This window comes from Balaenoptera ricei, chromosome 5, assembly GCF_028023285.1.
Source record: "Balaenoptera ricei isolate mBalRic1 chromosome 5, mBalRic1.hap2, whole genome shotgun sequence".
In the NCBI taxonomy this organism is placed as follows: domain Eukaryota; kingdom Metazoa; phylum Chordata; class Mammalia; order Artiodactyla; family Balaenopteridae; genus Balaenoptera; species Balaenoptera ricei.
This window is the reverse complement of record NC_082643.1, coordinates 51,704,906-51,719,014: the sequence shown is the minus strand read 5'-3', so window position 1 is coordinate 51,719,014 and position 14,109 is coordinate 51,704,906. Positions and strand designations below refer to the sequence as shown.

Sequence of the window (14,109 nt, the reverse complement as noted above, 5' to 3'; positions counted from 1 at the left end):
CTGTGCCCATAAAATACACAGCAATTACTTGCTGCTCTTTTAGAAAGTTTTTCTAATTATAAGCTCTGGGTTCAGTTGCTCACCCACGCTTTAAATGAATTTCTCAGTAAGCAGTCCTTCCTGTAAGTTATAACCCAATGAAGCCATGTAGCTGGTCAGACCCTTACACAGCCAGTTACAGTGGCTCTCATATTGTTTCACTGCTCATCAAATTAATAACATATCAGCTGATGGTCATTTCAATGGGAGAGGAAGAGGCAAAGGGTGAAAGATGCTAGTAGATGTTTAATAAATGCTGAGCAGATGAATAAATGAGTTTTTATTTAATAAACATCTTATAAATTAAAATTAAAAATAACATTTAAAGATGCTATGACCCTTGAAGACTCTGAAAAATCAGGATTTGGGATCGCTGTTCGGAAATAATCACCAGACACTGTTCTAAGAGATGTGTAAGTATTAACTCAATTGATCCTTATAACAACCTTTGAAGTAGGTGCTATTATTAACCCCATTTGACAGGTGGAGAAACTGAGGTAAAGAGAAAATAAGTGAGTGGGGTTGGATTCAAATGCAGGAAGTCTGGCTCCCCAGTTCATGCACCCACCCACATGTAACACCGCCATGTAAATAAATCAAAGTTATGTACCTGGAAACAAACCATCTCCATCCCAAGAAAATACCGAGAAGACTAAGAAGGGACTTGAGTTATTTGAAACACACTTTGGTTTTTTATGTAAAGACAGGAGTCCACAAACTCCTATGATGCCAAGCAAAAGGAGATATTTCTGGTTTCCCCAGATAGCGTAATCACCAGTGACAAGACAGCTTTGCTTGATCTGTGCTACATCAAGTCACCTAAAAGGTCAGGCCTAGGATGTATACCTCCCGTTCACTTGAATGGTACAATTTATGGAACATTTACCCTGTGCTGGGTATCACAATAAGTATTTTTGCCTGATGTATTATTTTGCTTAATTTTCAACACTTGAAAGGAAGATGTTATCTTCTTTTATAGATGATAAAACACGCAGGGGCTTCCCCGGTGGCGCAGTGGTTAAAAATCCACCTGCCAATGCAGGGGACACGGGTTCGAGCCCTGGTCCGGGAAGATCCTACATGCCGTGGACCAACTAAGCCCGTGCGCCACAACTACAGAGCCTGCGCTCTGGAGCCTGCGTGCCACAACTACTGAGCTCGCATGCCACAACTACTGAAGCCCGTGCGCCTAGAGCCTGTGCTCGGCAACAAGAGAAGCCAACGCCATGAGAAGCCATGAGAAGCCCGCACACTGCAACGAAGAGTAGCCCCCGCTCGCAGCAACTGGAGAAAACCCGTGCGCAGGACCCAAGACCCAACGCTGCCAAAAATAAATGTAAATAAAATAAATAAATTTATTTAAAAAAAAAAAACACTCAGGAAAGGTGACTGACCCATTGTTAATGCTGCTTATAACCGGCGGAAACAAAATCTTGACTTAGGTCTGTCTTACTCCAAACCCTGAGTCCTGATTCGTGTGCTCTTCCTCCTCCCCTTGATTTTTGTATCATTCCACCACTAAGAAGGGGTTCCTGGTTCAGATTAAGGTCTTGGTTTCGACATCTAGCACAGCACTAGATGAACCATGACAGAGGGACTTGTTCATTTATTCATCAGACATTTCTTGCGTACCTAGTAAATTCTAGGCACTGTGCTTGGCACTGGAATATGAAAATGAATAAGCCATCATCCCTGGCCTCTAGGAGCTCACAGCCACAGAAGGGCTGTCCAGAGAAATCAGCAGTGATGCTCCAGGGAAAAAAGCTTTCGTAGAAGTGTGACTGAATCACAGAGGAAGGACATCGAACCCAAATCAGCGCCGGGGTCCAGGAGGCGCTGATGTTTGAGTTGTATCTTAAAGTGTCAGTAAGAATAAACTTTCCAGACTATGAGAAGAGCTTGTCTAATAAGCCATGCAAAGGAATGTAGGATTATGGAGGAACATTGGGGAATAGTGGTGAGAGACATGGCTAGAAAGTCAAGCCAGGACCAGAGGAGCTAGGGAGAAAATGGGTTTTAACCTCTGACTGAGGGGGACAGGCTGTGTATTGATCTCAGGCAGGTAGATTACACCCTGTGGTTTTCATTCTAGAAGGCAGCAATATTAAAGAACAGTACATCTACAGACATAGGGACCAGTTAAAGAAATGTACTGGGTTAAAGGGCATTAATCTTTTAAAAATTCATTATATTCTCCCAATTAAATGAATTTTTTAAAAACACTCAACTCCTGGACTTCCCTGGTAGTGCAGTGGTTAAGAACCTGCCTGCCAATGCAGGGGACAGGGGTTCGAGCCCTGGTCTGGGAAGATCCCACATGCCGCGGAGCAACTAAGACCTGCACCACAACTACTGGGCCTGTGCTCTAGAGCCCATGCTCTGCAACAAGAGAGGCCATGGCAGTGAGAAGCCCGCGCACCACAACGAAGAGTAGCCCCCGCTCGCCACACCTAGGCAAAGCCCGCATGCAGCAACAAAGACCCAACGCAGCCAAAGATAAATAAATACATTTCTAAAAAAACAAAAATCAGCTCTATCTTTCCCAACACACGCACAAGCACATTTTCCTTATTTCCTTACATTAGTTTTTTTTCTTATTCCCCTCGAAGTATTATCTGTGTATATTGATTTTTTAATCAAATTTAATTATAATCAAACTTTGAAGAAGTCCATGACTCTTCAGTGTTCCACTATATCAGGGCTTGGAATCACTGTTCAGAGATACTTGTGGAAAAAAAAAAAGAATACTGGGGCAACTACACAGAAGAATATCAGCGTTCTATGACTTTAGGTCAAAAATATACTTAAGAAATCATCTTGCTCCTCTACGAGGTAGGGTCTCAGACAGCACTTTAGAGAGACATCTTTAGAAGAAAATAAATATTTAAGATATGCAAAAAATTTGTTTGTGCCTGAGTAAAATTAAACTTGGACTCAATCTACCAAGAGTTGGAAAGAGAACTTTCCTCCCAGTTCCCTGCTGTACTAAAGAGGCTTTGTGAATCTCTAAAAATAGGACTGATTTCCATGCACTTAATTGACACCTGCGAAAGTAGCTTGTAATTTGGCAGAAATTCCTTCATATTTACATTCACTACGAACCACCTAACACATGCCAGAAGACTGTGTTTGCATTCGAGTGCAATAAACCCCTGGGAGTTTATTTGAGCTGAAAAGCATCCTTAGCACTGGACAGAAACAGTTTTGCTTGCGCAAGGCAACAGAAGACACAGCCCTGCCTGGAAGGCGATCTGGACTCTTCACACGCTCATATTTCAGCAGGAAAGTGTGCGTCAGTTTCTCCATAAGTAGCTGTCCAACGGGGCCCCTAAACAAGTGGTGCAGGGAGGGGAGGGGGTAGGACCAGGGGGAACTGCATCCCGACAGATGGCTGGATTAGCTCAGACTTTCCAGTCCTGTCACCGCCCCCCGCAAACGGGCACCAGTCTGTACCCCTTCGCTTGTCGGCTCAGCGCTTCACTTACACGCAGGAGGGCGTCTGCTCGGCCACCACGAAGCGACATCTCCCTTTAATGCAGTAATGCTTGTACTGCTTGGGGCACCGAGAGAAGTGGCCTCTTCGCTTTGGTTGTGTGGTCGTAGCTGAAGAATGAGAAGTGATTCAATAAATCAACTCACTTTAAATACACATTTGTACGTACAATCCTATTCCTACCTGTACTGCCAGTTTTTCTGTGGAATATACTCCAATCTCTCATTTCTCCTTCTCCCCGCACTGGCATATGTCAGACTTTGGTGACCCGAAACTAGCCCTAGAGATTGGCTAATGGGGATTGTGACAGGAACGTTTCATATTTTAACTAAGATTTCTGTCCAAACTACCTCTCAGAAACGTTGGTGCTGTTTAAAGGGTAAAGCATAATTGTGGTAAGAGAGGAGGCTCTTCTTTCCGTGAAGATTGTCAGAGACATGGGGCTGATGGCATTGAAGAGAGAGAAGGGTTTTTTCCTTTCTTTTTCTTTTTTTAACTTAAACACAGCACTTAGTGCCAGATGCTGGTCTATATGCTTTATAGAGAGAGTCATCCCTCGGTATCTGAGGGGGATCGGTTCCAGGACCCCAGGTGACAGCAAAATCCGCAGATGCTCAAGTCCCTTGTATTAAATGGCATTTACAGTCGGTCCTCGGTATCCCCCAGTTGGGATCCGTGGTTGGTTGAATCTGCGGATGCAGAACCCGCAGATTCGGAGGGAGGGCTGTATTTACTCATTTCATACTCAAAAGAGGCTTGTGAGGGAAGCACTGTTCTAAGGGCTATTTATGGATGAGCAAAGCACAACTCAAAGAGGCTAAATCACTTTCCCAGATCATGCAGCTAATATGTGGCAGAACTGGGGCTCAAACCCGGGCAGTCCTGTCCCAGAGTCCATGCTCCTGCCTGCTCCACTCTGGTGCTCTGTCAGGCAGGTAGCTGTCATCTGCTCTCAGCCTGCGGCACCCACAAGTCCTGCTTCTCTGAATGGGAGATTGTCCCTTTCGTCTGACCCCTGGAGGGTTTCTCTTGCCCTGAAGGAGGAAAACACTGTAAGCTTCATATCCAGGATTTCACTCCTACACTGACATCCTTGTCTTACCTTTTAGAATCTTAATTGCCTGATTTTTCAAAGTGGGAGCCAGGGGGTGTAATATGGAGCGATTTCTCCATCGTTTACATGTAGAAAATTTCAAGAAACAAGGATTGTCAAGAGAAACAGGAAAGAAATACTAACTAGCTGTTCCATGTGTTGATTCACAACAGACACCTGCCCACACCCAGAAGAAACGGCTAACTAGCCAGCTCCAGCCCAGGGTCGGCCTTTCCATAGTCATGGTATGACCGACAGCTTGCAGGACTCAGACACCTGTGGAACCAGAAAGCCTACAGTGGTCACTTCAGAGGGCATTTCACACTAGGCTTGATATGGCACCTGGCACCCCAATGACATTACACAATCCCTTTATAAATAGCAGTGACTACTAAACTTCTTAATTAATATTATGAAATGAGTATATATATATATATATATACACATATACATATACATATATAAAAAAATTGCCCAGGGTCACCGGAGAGGAGAATTGCAAAGGACTCTGGATGATCTATACACAGCAAATTTCTGTGATGCCAGGTCACAGAGTTTCAGAGGGTGACAGAATATTTTTGAGGCACTGGCTGACCTGGTTTTGGTTGGTGACTTGATTACCAGCCATGCTGACTGCCTGTATGTGCCAGACATTTGCTCCCATGCATGCCAATCAATGGGACTCTTATTGAAATTTCTCCCAGAAGTAACTGCAAAATGTCTCAAAGGCAAAGATCTGTGTATTTTGGCAAATAAATCGATCGAATGAAGGTCAGCTTCCATCCATCAAGTACTTCCTCTTTCCATAGCCCTGTAGTAGGCATTGGAAAACATCAAAGAAATAAGGGCTATCCTATCTAACTATCTACATTGGTACAATAGAACAAATTTAAGTCAATAAAAAGCAACAAATGAGTAAAAACAACCATAGTAACCATGGAAACATGGAAACACTGGAAAAAATACTGGCTTAGGAGGAAGGAAATTAGTGTTTCATTTTCAGCTCTGCCTTTCCTGAGCCCTATGGGTCCAGGCAAGCTAATTAAGCTGTCTGAGCCTCAGTTTCATCATCTGGAAATTGAAGATGATAACATCTACCTTAAAGGGCTGTTGAGAGGCTCAAATAAAAAATACATGTGGAAATTCCTAGCAAAGTACCTGGGACAATAAAGTCCTCGGTAAATGAGTTGATCCTAGAATCTTGAAAATCTTGACAATTGGAAGAGAAATCTTGTGCCAGTACAAAGAGGGCTTATCTAATTAAAGAAAATTTCTAGGAAATGTAGACTTTTTTAGGAGGAGGTGAGCAAGCAGCTGAGTTGTGGAGAAGGTCAAGAGCAAAAGCCCGGGGTCGGGAATATGCCAGCCTTATGCGGGAGGTGGGTGGTAGGTTTAATGGCTATGGAAGAGACCTGAAGGAGAGAAGCCAAGGATGGCTGTGAGTGGAAGTCAGAGACCACAAATGTCAGTGGGCTGAAGTGTTTACCCTTGAAATACAAGGTGGGAGAGAGCTGAAGAAGGTTCTTATGGATTAAATTACATGAAATATGTAAAAACTAAACTGTGAAGTATTTTATCAATGTATTAGACAGGAAAGTGCAGAATGGATTAAAGTAAGATGCCAAGGGGGAAAAGAGGAATCCAAGGCATATCCGAGCCATGCAGACATACAGACGTACATGATATAGGCCTGGGGCAGGGAAATGGAGGGCAAGGAGATGAATTTAAGAATAGATAATCAACAAGGACCTACTGTATAGCACAGGGAACTCTACTCAATACTCTGTAATAACCTGTATGGGAAAAGGATCTGAAAAAGAATAGATATATGTATAACTGAATCACTTTGCTGTACAACTGAAACTAACACAACACTGTAAATCAACTATACTCCCATAAAGAAGCAGTAAGACTTACTGACAGATCTCTTTGCTCCAGAAAGGTCTTTTCTACTTTGCAAAGCACACCTGACTTTAAATATAAGCCATATGGCTCTGTATCCTGAACTTTACTAATTCCTCTGGCTGTCACGCCCCTTTAAACATAGCCAGTCTTTTAATAAACACCATACAGAGCAAGATACCAGAGAGCGCCTTAACCAGCAGCTGCTGGATGCAGTGATTTGATCAGCCATGGTTCATCCAAGCAACACAAATCCATGCCAGGGAAATGTTTACCAGGCCCTGTTTTGATTGCTCACAGAGTTCTCTCCTTTGCAAATAAGCATGCCCTTAAATATTCCCAGCATTATTTGGATTTAAAAACCCTTCCATGCCACCAAGCAGAAAATGTCCTGTGATTTCTCTCTGGAACTTTAAAACCTGGAAGAAAAATTAATCACACATACAGCGTCCCCCCCCCAAAAAAAACCCAAATGGGATCCTCTCTCTTTCTCATGGTAATCAGAAGGCTTATCAGCATTCCCCCTTTTGAAATGCACCGAAAATTCCAGTTGCTTTCATCTAATATTCATCAAGGTCACATTATCTGAAAATTGAATAGCTGTGAAGTCTAACATTTTCTGATTATTATGAGACCTGATGACATAGGGCAGGGGATGGCAAAATCTACCCTTCCATTCCAGAGATGTTTACCAAGAAAAAGGAAAAGTTAATCTTATGACAAAAGAATGATTAGTCCCATGTATTGTGTTTCTCTTTTGAGAAGTAAATGGTATGGTCTTGAAAATGTAACAGCCGTGAAGATTTCCCTGACACTGGGGGTGGTGGAACTTAACCGATCTTTTTCCCTTCCACCTTACTCTTTTCCAACCCACATTCCTCAAACCAAAACCTTCCTCTGGGAGTGAGTTTGTCCCACAAAATTGCTGGAGAATATTACATGTACCAGAGGACCAGATCGCAACACAATCTTATAAGCAGATGGGCACCACAGGTAACATATCGTAAACTCTTCATGACACTGTATTTCAAAGATTCTACAACCAATTAAATAAGAAACCACCAGGGCTACTGCAGGTCAGTGATGTCAAAATTTGATTCTAAGAGTTAGTAAAAGGGATCAGGAAAAAGAATAGCTTTCACTGATAGTATGGGCAGATAGATAGGAAGTGGTCACCTTCTTCGGGTCATATGAATAATTAGATGACATGTGATGGATTCCCTTGGGTCAAACTAAAGTGGAGGAATACAGCAGACACCCAAATAACCTAGTTTAAATATGGAATTTTCCTCAGTTTGATGGATGCTTTGATTGAACAGTGTGATTCCTTAGTCTTTCTGTACATGATTCTTAACCTCAAGCCAAAACAGGCTTTGTGATGCCTTTGTGATTAAAACTCTTCACAATTGATACATTAGGTTTACTTTTCAGAAAACCTTCCCTTATTTACTCCAATAATGCTCATGAAAAAATCTATTTAATGATTTTTCAAATGATATTAATATCAGCAAATCTGAAATCAACTCTAAGGGTAATATACAATTACTATGACAATGCATTTTTGGTAAATCTCATTACAATGTTTATAACCTCTTGTATCTCTACCTTTAGTTAGATACATAGTTCAATCTCTGTGTAAGAGATTTAAAAAGGGATACTAAATTTTGAGATAGAAGTCCCACAAGTGTTACCAAGGAGAGAGAGGAAGGAAAACAAATACCTATAAATTCATCTTCTCACACAGATATCTGACCTAAAAAATAGGGGGAACAACCAGTGCACAGAAGAGTTCAAGTGGTCACAGCAGAGTCTGGAGAAAGGTTGCCTCCTATTCTATGAAGTACAGCCTGAGGCTTTAATATTCTAAGCATCTTCCCAATAAGAGTTTCTTCATTTTACAACCTTCTTAAGCCAAGAGGGGAGGAAGAAAGTTTTATATTTTTTAAGTTAATTTTCCTTCTTATCTTGCCAACTATCTCTGTGGGACAGGGGAATGTAAATTCATGATGCTCTTGAAAAAGTGCAAAATTGGAAAATTTATTGTAATTGAGGATTCCCATTTGTCTTACATTCAATGCTGTTTCCTGTAAAAATGTGAACTGGTCTGTTTCTCCAGGAAAAGAAAAATAAATCTCACAGATGTACTTATTACCCTCCTGGGCTACTAGGATATGCTTACACGGGGGGGGCCAATCAGGTCTGATCAGCATGTCTTTTACCCAGAAGGACTGTGCCAACCATTTCTGAGCTTACAGGAGTGAACCTTCACTTAGAGCTGCCCTTTTCATTCCAGCCCTTTAAAGGAAGAAAAAAGAATCTAGTGTTGAGATTTGAGTGTATTTCATGTATCTAAAATTATTCATGGCTAGGAGACAAAGAAGAATCGACAGGGAAAAAATTGTATTTCCTTTTGTTTTTCAAGAGTGCATGTGGGAAAAAAAAAAAAAAAAAAGAATGCATGGGATACCTCCTTTGCTCATTCTCCCCTGCTGGTTTGACCTCAGCTCCCCTCACCTCTAAATTTTGCAATGCATTGAGGCTCAATGTTTTCTCATCTCTTCTCCTCTCTCCTCTTAAAGTTTCAGTTCTGTAAGATAAATAATTTCTAGAGATCTACTATACAACATCAGATGCCATAATTAATAATATTGTACTGTACACTTAAAATTTTGTGAAAAGGGCGGATCCTACGTTAAATGTTTTTACTACAATAAAAGAATTTAAAAATACATTTAGGAGGAGGATGAGGAAGATTTTTTAACACTGTCAATCATCAGGTTATGGAATAATCTCCCAAAGGAAATGTGAAAATGTTGTCATTTAAGACATTTGAAACCAGACTGAAGAAAAGCACACAAACACATAAAGTTGGCTTTGTCCTTCTCACTACATGGGTGACAGGACCCGCACAAGCATGACCTAAGACAGCGATGCCAGACCACCCACTAGCGGGAGGGAAAAAAAGATGAAGGTTGGGCTGGAACTGATGACTCACATCAGGATGACTTGCTCAGAGTGTTCCTGGCTCAGTTACAACATTCCCAGGGTGCTAGGAAAGGAGCACTTACACCACATCACCATACTCCCAGCTCAGAGAAGTTTCCAGGGAATACAAGAGGCTCTTCTCCACTCTGCCCTACTTTTGCAACTGGCCTGTGTTGTGTTTTGTTTTGTTTTAAAATAAGAAACAGCTCCTGTAGAACACCAGACCATGCAATTTATAAAGGACAGACAGACCTTAGACCAGGAGTCAGCCAACTATGGCCCAAAAGCCAAATCTGGCCCACAGCCTGTTTCTCTAAATAAAGTTTTATTGGAAGACATCCAAGGCCATTCATTTGCATAGGTCTATGGCTGCTTTCATAGTTCAGTGGCAGAGCAGAATTGTTGCAACAAAGACCGTATGACCCACAAAACCTAAATTCTTATTATCTGACTCTTTACTAAGGCTGATCCCTGCCTCAGACTACTAACTTTGAGAATACTAATTCAGGAATCTCCAAGGTAAAATATGTTTTAAAATTGTTGCCTTCTTCCCTTCTTTTAAGTTATAAAATAGAAAAAAAAATTTTTTTTAATTTGAATAGAATATGCCAGCTTTCTATGAATCTAGTCCAAGACATCACATGCTAGAAGCTGAAGCACACACACATCTACGATGCCCAAAATAGTATAATGATGACGAATGGAAGCACTAGAATGAGAAAGACCTGAGCGTGAATCCTAGATTTGTGATGTATCAGCTGTGTGACCTTTGGCAAGTTACGTATTCCTTCTAACTTCACCTTGAAATAAAGTAAAAAATATTATCCAGCTCATAGGGTTCTTGCAAGGAGTGAGTGAATTACTCTATGTAAAGCCCAGAACCTGGTACATTAACATGTGCTCAAAAAACTACCGAGTTTTATGATTACTATATTATCAACAACTTAAAATTTAGGGGGGTCAAGTTTCTGAGGTTGAATATATGGCTGATAAAAACAAATGCATCTCTTGTTATGCATTACCTGGGCAGTTTTCTCCACGATCTCCACAGAGAGGGCCATCATTTTCAGGACTCCTGGTTGAATTCCCATCTGCCACAACACAGTGGAGGATCGCTAGACCTTCAATTTTAAAACAGAACCAAAACAAACATGAAAACTTGTTCAATGAAAATGTGCTCAATGTGAAAGATTCTATCAAAGTCATGACGATTTATGAAAATAACAAGCCTGTGGCTCCCATTTCCAAGTCATTCTCCCGCAGCAAGGGAGGGCTACACAGGCCAGCGTGGCTCATTTTTTAAGCTCAGGGCTCAAGACAGAATTTTCAAGCCAGCATCACTTACATCCTGTGTAGCAATGTATTTTCTCCATGCCACACGGACCCAGTGTTTTTCAGGTATAAACTGTTGAGTGTGCTTCTTTCTGGGGAGATGCGAACTAGATATTCAATTCATAGGAATTATTTAAAAATTTCAAATTCCTCCAGCTAAGTACCTGTGTCTCTGACAAGGACAGGCTTCACAGAAAGGCATGGGGAAGAGAGGAACGCTGTGTTGAGGTTAGGACAGCTTAGAATACAAAGCGTAGTCCTTGCGTGGGTCCTGATTCAAACAAAGCAACAGTAAAAATCACTTATGAGATAATTAAGGAAATCTGACATTGTCTGGACATTAGAGAATATTAAGAAATTGTTATAGTTTCAAGTGTGATAATGATATTGTGGTTTGGATATAAAAAACAGAGTCCATATCTCTTAGAGATATGTATTTAAATACTTATTAAGGAAATTAATGTATCTCTGATTTGCTTTAAAATAATCCAACCAAGGAAGAGGGCTGTGAGGTAGTGAGGGAAAGGCATAGATGAAACAAGATTGGCCACAGATTGGTAACTCTTGAAGCCGGGTGGTAGGTATATCAAGGGTCACTCTGCTGTTCTCTCTACTTTTATATATATATATATTTTTAAATATCTATAATAAGAAGTTGGAGAGGGGAGGGCAGTGGAGGAGAGGTAAGACGGCTTGGTAGTTAATTTTTCCTGAGTTCACAACCTGCTTTTGCCACTTTACAGCCATGCACATTGGGCAAGTTTTATAACCTCTCAGTTTCCTCATCAGCAAAGTGGATATGATTATTATCTCTTCTTCAGAGCATTGTGAGGATTCATCCAGTTAAGTGTGTAAAGCACTTAATACAGTGCTGGCACATAATCGATGTTCAATTAAATTCTCATTATTATGTAACTGGTAGGAACAGAGTAACTTGCCCACTGGTTGTACTGACATTTATACATCTAGCCAAGGTTCTAAACTATACATGTCCTCCAGTACAATTCAGTTCAACAAATATCCACGAGCACCCAGAAACACACAGGTGGATAGGACATGCTCTGCCCTCAAACTGCTCCAAAGCTACTAAGGCAGGTAATCAGCCAACCAAGTAACCAAAACACAAAGTGAGAGTATTGTACCAGAGAACAATAGTATCCAGAAAGGTCAAAGGCCAAAAGGTCTTCAAAAAGAGTCTTTCAAAACAGAAATTCTTTTCTGTCTCTACTGAATTAGAAAAAAATTTTTTTTTTAAAAAGAGGTGGTAACTAGCGTTGGAAACAGTGAAGAGAAATAGAAACTCATATCCATTGGGGATGGGTAAATTAGTATTACATTTCTGGAGGACAATTTAGCACTATGCGTGCTAAAAGCTAAAAGCTTAAAATTGTACATGCACTTAAATCCAGTAATTTCATTTCTAGTACTTTTTCCTAAGGAAATAATTTAACATACATAAAAAGATTTCACTACAAAATTTCTCCATGTGACATTGGTTATAAAAAATTAGTAATTACCTTAATATCTAACAATAGAGAATTGATTAAATATATGGAGTACTTCCATGCAATAAAATGCTATTCAGCCATAAAAAATGATTTTCAAACATTTTCAAAATATTCCTCAGTAAGAGAAGCAGGCTACAGAATAGTGATGTAGTGGGATCTGAGTGTTTGCATCTGTTTGTGATAAGTATAAAAATATCCATACAGATAAATAGCCAAAAAAGTTGGGTAAGTAAGTAGGTAGAGAGTTGCCCACAATGGTTAGAAGAAGACTTTTTCCTTAATTTTCTTTATTTGTACTTTCTTATTTTTCTACCTGAATATTCTGTTTGTTGCAACAAGAAAAAAGGAGTACCTCAAAATTTAAGAAAAGAAACAACAATTTGGCCACCAAATTTCCAGATTTTTCCTATCTTTTATCCCAACACCTGGCCCCCTGCTTTCACACTTAGAACAAACCAGAAACAATCATTTATGACTTCTCAAGCACAGGAATTGTATATTAATCAGTTTGGTAATTCTGGAATCTAACACAGAATACAATGGATATTCAACAAATGTTGAAAGATTGACTAATCTTAGGTCAATCTATAAACAAACAAACAAACTAAACAATCAATTTCTAGTGGAAAATTTTAACCATCTTCTTTTTTACTATAAAAACAGGTTTAAATCATTTTTAAATTCCCATACACGGGCTTTCTTCATGGGCAGATTCAAGAGGCATTAATCCTGCAGTTGATCTGTTCTGATGATGGAAATTGAAAAGTAAACTAAATCTCATAAAGATTCAACATCTGCAAACTGAGGATGACAATATCTCTGCCTCAGGGGTATTGTAAAAACTAAGTTGAGTAACATAAGAAAAGGCACACACAGGGCTTGGCACATAGTATACAATTTTTAGTCATCTACTCCTTCCCACTATCGCTTATGATTTAACACATCATTCTTTATTTCCACGTAACAGAGGAAGTCCTGATTCCATTGAAACCCTGCCCGGCCCTCCGAACATTCTGGCAGGCTGAGCCCAGGCTCTCTTCTGCTAAGGCTTACTCCACATGCTGGCATCAGCTGGCAAAGGAATTCCACTGGGTAGAGCCCCTGCAGAGGACCCCTTGCGGTAGAGACATTCTCAGGCCAACCAGACACCAAGCTCAAGGCTCTGGGACAGGGTACACAGTTCCTCCTACTCCCACCTAATAATCTTCATCAGCTGGTGGTCATGAACCAAATCGAGCTTGAGCCTGAAGAACCATTTACTTAGTCTGCATAGTTTTTAAAAATTGAATCATGACCGTTCATATCAAGCCTGGATTTCCCTGCTTCTATTTAAAAAGCAGAAGGTCTGGCAACACAGATCTGAAACACCTTCATGGCAACAGCTGGCTAGAGCCTAGTAGCATGTGACCCCTTGAAATGCCACAGACCCCATCAGGCTTGCTGCGTTCATTTATTTTAACTGCGTAGACCCTGACAGGCATTTGAGTGAGTGATCTGTATGGAGCGACTCAGAAATCGGAGAAATGCTCACAAAACCATCCACCCAATATTGAAGGCTGCTTCAAAGACAAAGGCCACTCCTGTTCCATCCGTAATTCAACAGATATTTATTAAACATTTTGTGTTTGGCACTGGTGCACAACACTGAAGTTTCAAAGATAACATATTATCACTAACCTCAAGGAGCTCATATTTTGGCAAGGAAGATAGACACACAAATCTATAAGGTATAGTGTGATGAGTACAAAAGAGATAAT

The 14,109-nt window shown here is 40.6% G+C and overlaps 1 protein-coding gene across 1 annotated transcript in view; it reads right to left on the bottom strand.

The window, feature by feature from the left end:
• Window positions 1-14,109, bottom strand: part of BTC (betacellulin) — a 42,453-nt gene that overhangs the window by 7,104 nt on the left and 21,240 nt on the right. The window contains exons 2-3 of the mRNA XM_059924030.1: window positions 10,535-10,633; window positions 3,525-3,642 (exon numbers count right to left, since the gene is read on the bottom strand). Coding sequence (XP_059780013.1) covers window positions 3,525-3,642; window positions 10,535-10,633 — 217 coding nt within the window. The remainder of the gene's footprint in view (window positions 1-3,524; window positions 3,643-10,534; window positions 10,634-14,109) is intronic.